At 32.5% G+C, this 14,638-nt stretch overlaps 3 protein-coding genes across 4 annotated transcripts in view; 1 reads left to right on the forward strand and 2 right to left on the reverse strand.

The window, feature by feature from the left end:
• Positions 1 to 14,638, reverse strand: part of LOC140747680 (protein phosphatase 1L) — a 238,542-nt gene that overhangs the window by 107,327 nt on the left and 116,577 nt on the right. The gene's annotated exons all lie outside the window — the stretch shown is intronic.
• LOC140747710 (MKRN2 opposite strand protein) lies at positions 1,032 to 6,266 on the forward strand. The gene is made up of 4 exons (XM_073080266.1): positions 1,032 to 1,360; positions 1,441 to 1,518; positions 1,620 to 1,827; positions 2,900 to 6,266. The coding sequence occupies exons 1-4, from the start codon at positions 1,236 to 1,238 to the stop codon at positions 3,131 to 3,133; spliced, it is 645 nt and encodes a 214-aa protein (XP_072936367.1). The 5' UTR covers positions 1,032 to 1,235; the 3' UTR covers positions 3,134 to 6,266.
• Positions 6,313 to 13,294, reverse strand: irp2 (immune-related protein 2). 2 transcript variants are annotated; one of them, XM_073080268.1, is made up of 5 exons: positions 13,162 to 13,294; positions 12,034 to 12,201; positions 11,454 to 11,618; positions 7,133 to 7,233; positions 6,313 to 6,518 (listed from the first exon to the last, which is right to left on the reverse strand). In XM_073080268.1, exons 2-5 carry the CDS (start codon positions 12,187 to 12,189, stop codon positions 6,446 to 6,448), a joined length of 495 nt encoding a protein of 164 aa, XP_072936369.1. In that variant the 5' UTR covers positions 12,190 to 12,201; positions 13,162 to 13,294; the 3' UTR covers positions 6,313 to 6,445. The 2 variants fall into 2 exon arrangements, with proteins under 2 accessions (XP_072936369.1, XP_072936368.1); XM_073080267.1 differs by having other exon boundaries at positions 12,034 to 12,204.

Genomic DNA, 14,638 nt, shown 5'->3' on the forward strand with positions numbered 1-14,638 from the left:
TGATTACTGCCGCCACTGTGCTGGCTGGCCGCTCTTGTCATATCATTGTTGTAGCATGATGGTCCAAGACGATGCTCTTAGCTGTCTCAAGGAGCGCCGCGGCGCCCGTGTGCATTGCACACCCTGCACTATAGGTTAAGTCGCCCCTGTCAACTAGGCAGAAGTAACAGTTAAGCGCTGTTATGTTCATAATTCAAGCGTGTAGTATCTAATATACGATTTAATTTAACCCCAAGAACTAGCAATCAATCTCTGGCAGACCTAACCCAGTGTGCTAACACTCTAATCCCGTCTGGGGTTTATTACAGATGCCATGGGCGATCGTGGCCGCTTACTGTCAGTTGAAATACATGCTTGTTTCCTATACTATTAAGGTTTTTAGGTTAAATGGAACTCAGTAAAGTCTAATCCATTTGAAAACGCATTTGAAGGACAAAAATATATCGATTTTTGGCGTTTTTATGTCAGGCGTATAGTGAGGAAACCTTTTATTATTAAAATTTAACTATTTAGATTAGATTAGATTTCTTTGATCAAATTTCAACTCTTTATATTTTTATATCACCTTAAATTTTAATTTTCTTTACAAAAAATATATTTCTGATATTTCTACTTTGTAGGAACAGTATTTTATTAAAAGAGAAATCCAAAGTCTTAAATTTTCCCGGTAATAAATTTGGCGTCTAACTGTCCAATGACGTTTGAGCTAAGATCAAGCAGCCAATAGTAACATGGCCGACTGCAATCATATGTTGTCTGCTGTCATTTTGACCCTGAAACGGTTAAGTGCGTTCGAAATCTTAAACTAGTTGTACTGTCACATTTCGCAATTATTTTTAATACACCTTTCATGTATATTGAATATCATTGAAGCGTATGATTTACTACAATTTGTGAATTAAATCATTATATTAATGTTAATAAATTATTTAATGCACAAAAGGGAATACTAATTACACCTTAATTTCATCAAAGTGAATATTTTTGGTTAAAAATGCGTTTTGAACAGACGCCTTCTAGATGTGGAAAGAAAAGTAAGTGAAGTGTTGGATTTGGAGGTGGAACCCGTCGAACAATAGCTGTAGTTTCTAATAAGATTTTCAATTTGTCCTTGCGATATTGCCCATTACATGTAACAGTGTATTCTAAAAATAATCTAGAACGTGCGCTTGTGTACTTGGAACCTTTAGTAATAAAGGTTTCATTGAAAATACAGTGAAAATTAGAAAGTAAAAATGGATCCGGGTATCCTTTGTTTCCACCATTGTGATCACAAAGTTTTTTGTACCATAATACCGGAAAAATGCCCCGTTTGTCAACAGAAATTAGATAGATACGACTATAATTTATTGCCGTTTAGGTAAGTGATCATCAATTCACTGAAAATTATGTTCGTTCCATATTGGACGGTAGTTGTTAAGGGTCCTATTTTTGTTTCAGGGTGCCTTATCCTTTCGTGAAAGCATCCCAGCACCCTCGTGCCATCGTCATGAAGCCCACTCACGGGGATTTTCTCAAGTAAGTTTCTTCACGTAGTATAATGCAATAGTTACTTCGTGGGTCGAATGTGAGTCATTTCCTTCGTAGATAGTGTACTAAATGCAATTTTTGTATTGCAGTGACTATTACAACTCTAAGGACTTACACATAGGGGTGACAAATTCGCACGGATGCGTCGTGGAGTTCAGTGAAGAGGGCATAAGGGGCGTTGACCCCTTAACAAAGAAATGGAGCGAATGTGACTCCAGTTCTGACTGGGACCAATGTTTGTTACTCGAGCAGTTTGATGAGCTCTGGAATGAAATATGGGATGGTGTCCTTTTAAAGGTGAGTTCACTTTCTATTAACATGTATATGTGTTACTACAATTGGTTTATAGTTAATTAGCCATAAACACTACAATCATACTCAATATCCATTTTAATAAATAGTACTACAGTTATATTTAATTTTTGTTCTAATTTTTTATGTCATGTTAAAATAGTAATTATTTAAACCTAATCCTAAATTAGTAGTTTTTTAACTATTATAAGTCATCAACATATTCAACGTCTTGAAAAAAGTTGTATGATACATATTTATTTGCCAAAAACCTGTGTTACTTCATCCTTATCACTTGTATTATACAAATGCTAATGAATAAATATAACATGCTACTTTTCATGTAATTATTTGAGATATTTACCTAAACAACATTGAGTAATGAAGTACTCAAATATTATGCAAGTCGGTTGTCACTAACCTAGGCCTCAAAAAGGCGAGATAGAACTAGAGCACAACCATTTAACATGCTCTACAATAAATAATTGACTGTCATTGGCACTTTGATAAAACAGAATAATTGCTGGTTTGTGTATTTTATTAAACTATTGCAAAATAATTGTATGAAGTATAATAATAATAATTATATGAAGATAATTTGTGGTTAATTATTTATTGTGTAAGTGAATTAAAAGAACAATAACAATTAATTACAAAATAATAGGGAATTACCTAACATATTCCTGCATATTTATTTACCATTGTCTTTATGATTTAAATAGCATTAAGATAATAATATTATTTATTATTGTATTAATACATAGTTGCTCATATAATTAATAACAACCTATTGTTTAAGCTTATCTTAGGCATATTATTTTCCGGTTACTAGAAGCCCTAAGTAGGATTTTATGGAGTTCTTTAGTTAATCAATAAGGATAAGTCCTTACAATACATGTAAACTTGATGATTCATTAAGACTAATAAGTTAGTAAGTAATCATTAAAAGTAATAACTATGTTTACATGTATTGTCTCAATGAAGAAAGTTCCTACAGTAGTTTATTGACATTACAAGAAAATCTTACTTGTATAGTATTATGATATATTTTAATGTTATTTCTGATTTATTTTTATAGGTTAGCCTAAGTCCTCTCTGGGAGGCAGAGAGGTACAATGAAGAGAGACACAACTGCTTCACCTTTGTTCTTGCATTCTTGAGAGCACTCGACTGTGGCGAGCTCTCCGAGAAGGCACAGGATCCTAAGCTGTTCTGCAAACAATATGTGGTTCCTAGGACATCCGCCGCTGGAAAGTATATCTCATTGTACAGACAACTGAAGAGACAGAACTATTTTATACAGAATCAATGATGGCCTGTCTGTATGTTTTCTTCAGAATATTTATTATTTGTTCAGTATTAACTGTGATGTATTAATATTTAGGTAGAGGATTCTTGAATTAAAGTGCATTTAATTTAGACCAATGATATTATATTAGTTTCATAACAAAATTTGCCACTTATTTATATACTTAGTAAGCCTTTATTGCCATTGGTGATTGTTTTCAGTAAATTTAATTTGATAATGGTTTAGTTTATTGTCCATTAAAATACCAATTAGATAATATTATTTTAATGACTCAAAAAAATTTCAAACTTGAAGTGCAATAAGAATATTGAAAGTCACATTTCAGTACTAACCTGGACCAGCTTTTATAAAGTTTTTCATGAGGATTTACACATTTACACAATTGTAAAGACAACATGTGTTCATAAGCAATGCCTTTAATATATCATGTCACTTAATTTTATGGCTTAATGAAGTAGGTGTATGTGTAGCCTAAAATAGTTCGATCATAGTCCGTTCATATGAATTTGAATGTAAGCTATACACAGAATTAAGTACCCCAGCAGACATACTATCTTTAGGGTTGGTAATCAATGGAAGTGGTCACAATTTCTTTAGACGTTTGATGCAACAATTGAGCGCGATGCTATCGCAAAAAATGCGATCTAGTATTAATATAGGCGATAAAACCCACGTGTTCGATACGAATGCATCTGGTACCCCCAAAATGAGATGCAAAATTCATGTAATCGCCAGAACGCGGATATTCGATTATCAAAGTAGCATGTCTGTTGTTGTTATAGTTTATTTAGATAATTAATAAAAGAGCAATAACTGTCACATATTATATTAACGCTTTACTATTAAGAATACAACATCCATTAGTATTTTAATCAAAATTGCGCAATACATCATACAAGCATTAAATTTATTGTACTTAAATTTTTAAACGTATTCAATCGTAATTTTTATTCATAGTTAAGACTCACATATCCATGTAACCTTACTATTTACGTAAGTGTCCAATATCCCTTTTATGTAATGCAATTTAGAACGATTTACTTGGAGGCTATAATTAATATGTAAAGGAATTGTTATGTAGTAGTCAATTAGTGTTTTTTAAACATTTACATTAATGCTCACGTTTGATAAAGATTTTACTTACCATCAGTACAAGAATTGGGAGTATACTTTATTAATATCAGGAATTCTACTAGTGAAAAATATGTACATATAATGTATATCCAATAGTTTTTATTATTTATGAATAGATAACGTAATTTTGTGCCAAGCTCTAAATGAAAGCCTGTTTTTCTCATTTTATAACATGTGTCGGCAATTACCCCAAAAAGATATTGCCCAAAACAATTGCAATAATAATGTATTCAATTTTAAACAACCTGTATAAAGAAATACCGTAATCATAGTTTGTAAATAGTGGAACATGTGCAATGATTTGCCTTCTTTAATATATGAAATAAGGTTCTTTCAAAAAGTAAGAAATTGAAATATATGTATATAATCTTTACCAATAATAAGTTAATATTGACATCCTTTTAGAAGTAGTGAAAACTGAAAATATACAAGAACTGTAAAATAAATAAATTACAAGTTTCTAATTATTGTAAGTAAAATTCTACTGTCTTAAATTTTCGTATTTACACGAACTTAAGACGAGACACTTTGGCTTCACTCATAAAAACATTCAATTAATTATGAAGAATTCAGCGAACATTTGCGCGTTCTTACATTTTGCATTGAAGCAATAAATTCAATTCTTGGAATGGTTGCGCGGTGTAATTCCGAAGCAGTTTGATTAAGTGGACGATACTCGTGTGCGCTTGGTTTCAATGTAGTTCAATTAACGTGATTGCCGACATACATATTGTACCAATAAAATGGTGTCGTGTCAAGTGCATCTTAGTACTAAAATATAGGTACCGTAAGTACTAAAACTATGAATTAAAAATTGCCCAGGAACAGTTACAAAAATAAGACTTGACTGTGTAGTGTGGAACCATTTGCACTTTGCCAGCGTGGTGGTCTATGACCTAAACTCCCGTCTAAAAGGAAAGGGGGCCCGCTTTCCTTTTTCCTTTGCAATGGAACTGTAATGGATTGACGATTGATCCATAATTAATGCATGAATAAATAAGATATAGTGTGATAAGATGGGCTGTGCCTATCCCAGACTTCTGGAACCCACTTCGTAATTTTCGATAAGCCCTTGATAAGGGTTTCCATTTGACTGTAAGGTATTATCTGGCCATTTTTTAGGCAAGAGCTCCTATCATGTAAAATCTCTATTTTGAGATCCATTGGATGAAAATTCATTTAATTGTAAGAGAATTTGTAAAATGTTTGTGTAAGGGAGCATCCAGTAAAATACCAGGCAAATGATTATGGAAGTACAAACACATAGAAAATCGATTTTTTACTTGTATTCCATAACTTAAACCATTCTTGCACTGATGGCACGACTATTTCACTTACGTTAGAATAATTTTAGATAACACTCGTGTACATGTAAAATTGTATAATCTCAAATAATGTTTATGGTTGTAAGGGTTTTTGGTCCACTATGTTTTTCAGGAATTATTGCATATGTGTCTGTATGTTGTGATAGAATAATATAGATTTATATATTTATTTGCTGCTCATATTTAACTTAAATAGTAATTCTTAATATGTTAAGTGGTTAGAGCCTAGATAATCTACCAAATTGATTACTGCCATTTTTAAGACTCGAAGGCGTAGGAAGTAATTTTATACACGTATTTATTGATATGTAAGTCTGTATAGGAATTGCTTCGTATTATATTTTAGTATTCTTGACCATATTATTCATGTCTTCAACGTGTATGTGTGATTATTTTAAGCACTTTATAAATTAAATATCATTATGTATTCGATGTCCATCTAACTAGGTAATTAAAGCAAGCTCAAAAAGATCTTTAATCGACCTCATAAGTTGTATGTGGCGAGGTCTAAACTCATGTCCATATAGTGTTGGTATTGGCCTACATATGGGCGTCTGTTCCTATAAGTACTATACACAATATGTATTTGATGTATGTATTAGAATTCGAATTTTGTGAATGGATCTCTGAGACAAATTTGCTAGGTGCTACGATTAGAATAAAATGTTAAAATAAAATCTGGCTTTCATTTTTACATGGGAAACGTAATTAGTTAAAAAAGGATAAAAAGTAATTGTTTATTTATTTATATACATAGTATATATTATACTCATAATCCGGCGGAAGAAAAATACACAAATTAATTAAATACATCGTTAATCACTTAATACTTGTGTTATAAAACTAGGCAAGTGACTTAGTTGGTCACTTTGATTGGAGCGGACTCTACTCCCACCCAGAAAACGGCGCCATTGTATGCGATGGTGGCTCTGAAAATAAGAATAAGAATAATTATAAACCAAAATTACCTTAAGTGTATTTTTTATCAGATAGAGTAAAGTATAATTTTTGAGCTGATTACTGCTTACGTTATGATGAAAACATATGTTTTCCGAAGAAAAAATCATCACATCATTTATAGGTGAGCAAAAATATCGTGAGGATCCCAACCAGCACTTGGCCATAATGGTAATTTATGACTTCTGGAAAAATAATCGGTTTATGACCATGTTTACCATACACCTTAGTATACGTATGTATTCAAACAGGCAAAAAAACCAACGTTTTTATATATGACATTAGCATAAATATCGAAAAATGAATCATTCCATTATCACGTAATTCAATGATTTTAGCAAAATCTAATTGGTGTCTAAGGCGGGCAGTTCAGGCTCAGTAATACGATAAATATGAAGAATAGAATAATGCGAATGCATATATGTTTAAATTGGTTCGAATCCCATAAAAAGCAAAAATATACAAGACCGAGGTTGTTAAAGTCCATGTGAAGGCTGCATCAATCAATCATTACGATGTTTGTTACCTACTGAATAATAGTTATATCTTAATCGTCTCTAAATGTAATTAAAAAGCAATTAGGTACCTGAATTTGACTTCTTCGTTTAAGTTGGCTGGTGGGGTCCAGGTGAAGGTAACAGACTGCTTGTCGTCCTTAGGGTCGTGTCTTTTGTGGGTTACGGTGTCCTGTAAATAGGAAAAAGTTAATATTCATTAACTGTTATATTTTATTGGCTATTATCTACTTCAAAATATACGTAAGAGTAGTTGTTAATATTTTTATTAGCTTGAAAAGTAAATAGTTAACAAGTCATTTTCATTTACATTGAAAAATGTAAAAAAATATTTTAAATATAAAAATTGCATTATGAATAGTAACGGTTATATCAGTAACCGTGTTTTTAGTTTCTATAAAGGATCCAACGTTTTTATATAGGTATATGGCCATGAAACTTTAATTAAACGTTCTAAAGTTCTCAATTGCAAAAATCGGAGTCCAAATTACGTATAAGTAAGTGGTGTCACAAGATATTTTCATAATCTTTTTTTATCGTTTTTTCATACATATAGGTAGGTACATAGTTACATACCTAGGTATTATATTGTTACCGTGTCAGTGATACCTACATGTTGTAATATTTAAATTTATTAAACTATTGGATTGTTTTATTAGATATTTGAATACATTACAAACATGTGCTTTTAGCATATGAGGCTCCTGTTGTTATGGATAAAGACTAGTGAGCCAACATTGCCGCCTAGATGAGGTAACTTTACCATTTATGTCTGATAATATAATCCCATCGCCTAATATAATCACACGTGTACAATAATTGCCAATCAAAGATCGAAATTTATCAATTTCTATTAGACCGAAAATAATAATGAATCACGGACGTTAAATGTCTGGCTGTTTGCTGAAGAATGTAATCTTCAGCAAACAGTCGCAGCCTCGCAGTGTTTGCCATTGTTGCGTGTTCTCGACATTTTAGGTAAGTCATGATAAAACAACTGCAATAAATGTGCATATGAATTTAGGAGGTACAATTATTACCACCTTTGTAGATAAATGCATTTATTGTTCAAAAGCGCTAACCTTTGCACAAGACAGCATACGAGTGCGCGGTTCGAGGAGCCGCCGGTTTCAACACCAAGGTTGTGTAGTGTAAGAGGTCATCGGTGGAGGCAGGTTACCGATCTATATGGTGCTTGATTGCTTGCCTACGCTCATCTCATACATTCTGTATTTGCTTCACTTTGTGAAGGAATAAAATATATTTTATGTTTAGTTGCCATTATATGTTTGTTTACGTTTTTATACATCGCAACCTTTGAGACGTTGTCTCTATATAAGTAGTATAAGTATTAGATTCAAATTTCCAAAGGCGTTGCCACCCGCATGTTTAGAAATATTTTAGAGGTAAAAAGTAATTTAAACGATTCCTCTTAAATTAAAGAATATTTAAACTTTTTTAAACCGATGGCCATGTTAAAATTAATTTACCCAGTACTGATTTTGTTCGATCTATATTTCTACAGTTATTTTAGTTTTTGCAGCATATATAGAATAAGTAGTTGTATTTTTGGAAAGAAGATCTTTATAAGTATCCAGGGGACAACTGTTAGGTTGCTTAAGGTTGGTTTTTTTTTGTTAATGGAAAACAGTTTAATAATTTGTATTACAATTGTTGGGAAGTAATCCATCCCAACTTTGGAACCCCTTTAGAGAGCCTTTGTTATAATCCTTTCATATTTTACTTTGGGCGTACACTGACCTCACTCACATCATTGTCTGGAAAGAACAATAAAATTGTATGTTTCCACTATAGACAAATATAGTCAAAGTCGTTAGAGATAATCAAAGGATAGACAGATTACTACATCCTAATAATAAATTATTTGTACCTACTATCGACGAACTGTCTATTATATTGATAACAACGGCAAAACCAAACTACCGCTGAAATTACAGTCTTAATAATAGTTCTGACTGCAAGTGCAAAAGTACCACTGCTACATCCATTACCTAGACTTTGCTTTTGCTATAAGTACTTAATGTTTAAAAAAAAACTGCCAAGGTGAGGCAAACATTGCTTATGGATACGTAATTTAATAATTTATTAATGTTATGTGCGCATTTTAATTCGGTAAAGTACCTGGTGGGACACCCGAGCATGAGGAATAATGGTTGACTTTGCATGAAAAGTATGAAAATGAGCTGATATGAAATACTCATTTCCTTTATGAACTAATTTTATTCCACAATGCATGACATCGGCGCGTCGGATGGGTGAGCACGTATCAAGAGTAGGCACTGCTTAATAACTAATAAAATTACCGAGTACTTCGTGCCTTGAAAGTAAAGGGTGTTGTTTAGGTTGAAACCTGACCCCCAATCAAGACAGATCTGTCTTTACACTTCCGTTACTATTTCCGGCTACGACCAATGATTGCATGTAATGATAAATATTTTTAAATCTCTTTGGATATTCGTGATTCGATTGTGGCTAGGCTACTAGGCCTATTATGTAGTAGTGGTGAGTTTCGAAGGGTTACCGTGTCTGCCCCAGGATATTCTGTATTTCGGTGAACCCAGAAATACGTTAAATATGCAAGTACTTGTATAGGTAAATTTTGCATATGAATATTTTCGAAATAACTCCTATTATTATAAAAAGTTACCTACACTTATCTCACTTATTTCACGAGACCCGTAAATCTTACTTATACCCCAAGGTTTTTATAAACGCTACAATTATAAAATAAGCCTTCCTGTACCCGTCTAACCCCAAGGTTACTATTGGAACAATAATACAATTGTAAGTGGCGCTTATTTTTGTCACACAATTTTAAGAATCACTTTAAAGTTGTTTTAACAATGACTTGGCATGTTTAGAAAGAATCGCGTATAGTTTACTAGTAGAATTGCACTGTCTTAATCACAGACCTATATCTAAAATAGGTCTGTGGTCTTAATACGTTTTAGAAGATGAATACTATGTTTTAGAAAGTATTTTAGTGCAACCTTTTTAAACTTTAGGTAAAATTTAAGGATGTTAACGAAGGCGCGGAGCGTAGATGGTGGTACACTATGAAAACGAATGGCTACCTTCTGAAAATATAAAAAATAAAGTTCGCTTGCCCCTAAAATCTGCCGCTCCGGGTATATAGGTAGGTATATAACTATACCGCCCCCTTAAAAGCTCATATACTCAGGCAAAGACTATGTGATCTATGAAGGACCTTAAAATATTAAATAGTTCGACGTTTTCTATTACTTACAGTTACACTTTAACTGTTTAATAATATAAAAGTCTTCCTCAGTTTGTAAGAAATGACTGTATGAAATGAGTATTGGTTACACCTATCATATTTACTGTATTTTACCTATTAATTTTGTCCGTCACAAGTCCCACGCTATCAAGCTGCTTACAACTTAGTGCAATTTGTCATTAACATTCTCAGAACTCAATAAACTATGGAAATATAACCTTCACCTTGTACCTGTAAGTGATTAAGTATTTCATTATAATACGCCTGTTACTTAACTTTAACAGTTTCTATGTCTATTACGTACCCGTTTTTATAATTCGTTTTTATCTGATAAACTCAAATCCGGGGTTTTTCTTTTCCTCAATTTTTGTGAAAAAGTAGATTTATACTAGGTACTGTAGAGGTCAGCCTTTTTCATTATAGCTACTTCTAATTGATTTCAGTTCCATTGTTGTCTTCTAAAGATTTCGCATACCAGTACCTTAACTATTGTAGGTATGCAATAAAGTTAAATATTTACTATGGAGTAATAATGTTACCTAACGTAACCTAACTAATATAATCGTTTGTTGCAGCAATGTCCGATAAAAGAATTGTTTTTGTTTATAGATTAGTTAAACTATTTAACATGTTTTGTTACGATCTTTCATAGTTGTATTGTAGTACCTATATATAATCCAACAATTTAATTACTTGCAATATTTGTTTGAATAAACCATTAAATGTGTTAACTTATAAAGCCAATCTTCTTAGTAAATAGTAGCAATATACCAAAAAATTTGTTTCGTTAATATGACATAACTGAAAACTACTTGTTAGGTACATTGAGGTCGAAGAACCACGGACACGAACGACTGATTTTGGATGGTTTTTGTTACTATTGACCTTAACGTAGGTAATTTAAATTAAAAAGCGGAAATAATATATTTTGTTTATATTAAAGTAATTACTAGAGTATGCATTCAATTTTTAAAGACGTAAATTACGGTACTATTAAAAATTTCACATCTAAGTAATGCCAAAACTTAAATTTTTGATTACTTGGTCCTTACCCTAGAAAACCTATGTTATATTAAGCCGCAACGAAGAACAGATATTATTAAATTTGGTAAATAGTATAAAGGAGTACTCACGCCAGCAGCACTGCACTTAAGCAGCTTGAAGGGGTCGTTGGGGGAGATTTGGAAGGTGCCCACGGGCTTGTCTCCCGCGCGCGCCTGCAGCATCAGACCACGGATGGTGTCCGCTGAGCTCTTACCGCTGATCACCACTTCCATGGGTGTACCGGCCTTCACGACCTATATGGAGGAAACGTAAGGAGATATATGAATATAGTTTTTATTGCCATTGGGTATATGGGTGTACGTACATACCCACTCAGATCACTCATCAGTTAATAAAGGTCTACTGTTTTTCACGGTTGAACGCAATCAATTAATTAAGTGTGCTTAGATATACTTAATTACTTAATTTCATAAAATAATAAAAATTATGTTTAACAAGGAAAGTTATGAGTAATATAAATAAGTATTATTCATTATTTTAATTAATTACAAAAATCGATTTAATGAAATTAGAAACGCATAGATTAAGCTATATATTGCTCTTTATCAGGTAGATATCAATGCTTAAAAATATAGATTTCTGACTCCTATATTAAAATTATTCAGTATCTATATATGTACGTGTGCTTTAGTGAATGGATTTTTTTACCTTTGTGCTGGTAGTAATGATGTATGGTGCTGGCGACTTCTGGGGAGATACAGGGTGACGCGGGATCATGTCTTGGCAGGCACTCTCGGGGGCGCCGTCTCCGTAGCCCTGGACAGCTGCCACCGCCATAGCGACCACAACAGCGAACTTCCACATGGTTGATAAAGTCTTCTGAAAGAAAGCGATTTTTTATGAAATATGTTTGAACACATTTATTTAGGACTCCATTTCATCATCACTCCCTGTAATTGGGGCAATAAATAAAGTTAAATGTAGGTACACAACTACACAATTTTCTCCGTTCTAATACAAGAAATTAATTTGTTGTGTGTGACGAATGCAAGCAGCGTACCAAATGCCTAGCTGCACCTAGCTGGTATGCAATTTGAAACTACAAATTACGTCTACCGAGGCCCTGTATTTTTGATTTGTATTTTGTATTGAAATCTGTTGAATTAAATTGTGTACGAAAGGGGGTCACGGACCTTCTGTTCTTCGGATCTCAAGTTCTTGCAAAGCTGAGCGTCTCAGAGACAGGTTGTTTGTTAGTGACGAAACTTAACACGATCGTCAAACGATTGCACAAATATGTAAAATTAATATAAAAAACATTAATATACTGTCGCTTATATAGTTTGCCTTGTCTCTTGCCTTCAACAATTTAATTTGTATAATTAAAAAATGGATATCGCAATAAAATAACTATTCATTAATTTAGTAACTTTAATAAATTGACATTTGATACTGTTTTAAATTAGTAAGTAAGTTATTAATTAAAACGAATATTTAAATAAACACATTAGAAATGGTGGGTCACTACCGAAGTAAATTAAGAAAGTAGTTGATTATGAGTTTTCAATTAAATTTTATAAATAATATTGATTTGATTGTTTAAAAAAATATATAATTTTCGATTGAATGTCTTAAAACAAATTATTGTTTTAAAATGAATAGAATAAAACAAAGGCAGCATACTTTTCAAAACTAAGAATTTAAATGATTTTAAAAATTGTCTTTGTTTCAAAAGCTCTATTTAAAGAAGGTACTTTCCTGTTTTGAAATTGTGCCTTGCTATGAACCTTACTTCAATGAAATAATTTAAGTATGTATTTGATTAATGTTATTTACCTTGATAATTAAAACGGAGTGATCCGCAAGTTGGCTGGTGCGTGAATGTGTAGGAATGGTGCGACCTCGCCGCTTAAAAGCTATATATTGCCGCTGCGCCCCGCATGGAAGGGCGCGATATCACAGAATATTTGTATGACTGTAGTATGACAATCATGCCATAGAAATAATCAACATGAGTAATCATAATTAATTTTCCTTCCTAGCAAAACACTTGTAAAAAACGTTGCACTCATAAATTGTGAATCGTCAATTCACGATGCCCTTATGTGCTGTGGTTTTGGCAATTATCTTACTTAAATACCGAATAATTTAATTAATGTTCCTTTTTTATATATGGTATTAATATTAGGTAATACAATATATTATTATGGTTCGACTCTGCAATGGCGGACTAAGCTCGCCTTCTTCCTGACGCGGAAATTTGAATGAGGTCACCCAATGTAAAAAGTTGATTTAATTTTACAAGCTTTTACAAATGTCTACCAGAGTCCTTAAATACATTTGGAGGCCCCCAGGACCAGAGGACCGAAGGGGCATTACGAGGCGTTCCAACTTGATTCTCAGGGGTGTGACAATTTAGCAACGCACTTGTTAGCCACTTCATTTTCGAATAAAAAAAAAATATTCGAAAAACGATTTAATCAATAACTTTAAAAAGCATTACAATAGTCCGGTCAATTAGGCAAATTGAAATAGCAAAAATTCCGGGAAAGTTAAATTTTCGTAGAGACCTTGGGTTTACAAATAAAGTGTCAAAAGTGCCCATCAATCTGATTGTGTGCGTCGGCATTTATTCGAGGTTAAACGTGAATTTTTAGGTTTTTTGGATTTTTCTCGAAAACGATAAGTTTTATCTCGGATCTCTACGGAAATTTAGCTTTCCCGGAATTTTTGCTATTTGATCGCTATTTTTTGTCTAAATTTACCAAGCTATAATTAAAATATATATTATATTGCTAGTATTGATAATAACGTAAGTATGTTTATAAATTCCTTCAAATTACTTATGGACAAAAATATAGGTATCTACACTATTATAAATTCGATTTTCGAACAGCGACTCTCTGCTACAGTTGTATTCTTTGATATTCATTTAAAATTCCTCTTTTTAGTGATCTGATTTTTTGTTTATTTTAAATACATAATCTCCCTAGCTATAATCTGCCGCCCTATAAATCATCTGGTCGTAGTGCATATTATTGTCAGGCTTTCAGAGCTTTAAATAAATTTGCGATATTATTTAAAGTATTAGTATCAGATTATGCAAAATTTAATTCTATGTATATTGAAGGATTCGTAGCACGAATATCGAAGATGCAGGACAACGCTTTAAGAGACCATGAACAATTTTGATGTGTTTTATTACAGGCTAATGAATTAGTTTTTAGATTTTTGAACGTTTTCCTCTTTAGAAAATTATTCGGATATCTTTAGGTATTTTAACATTGATGGGTGTCGATATTTTTTGGAAAAA

Source organism: Epargyreus clarus, unplaced genomic scaffold (assembly GCF_041222505.1).
Source record: "Epargyreus clarus isolate Ecla_fem2 unplaced genomic scaffold, WU_Ecla_fem_2.2 ptg000015l, whole genome shotgun sequence".
NCBI classification, from domain to species: Eukaryota; Metazoa; Arthropoda; class Insecta; order Lepidoptera; family Hesperiidae; genus Epargyreus; species Epargyreus clarus.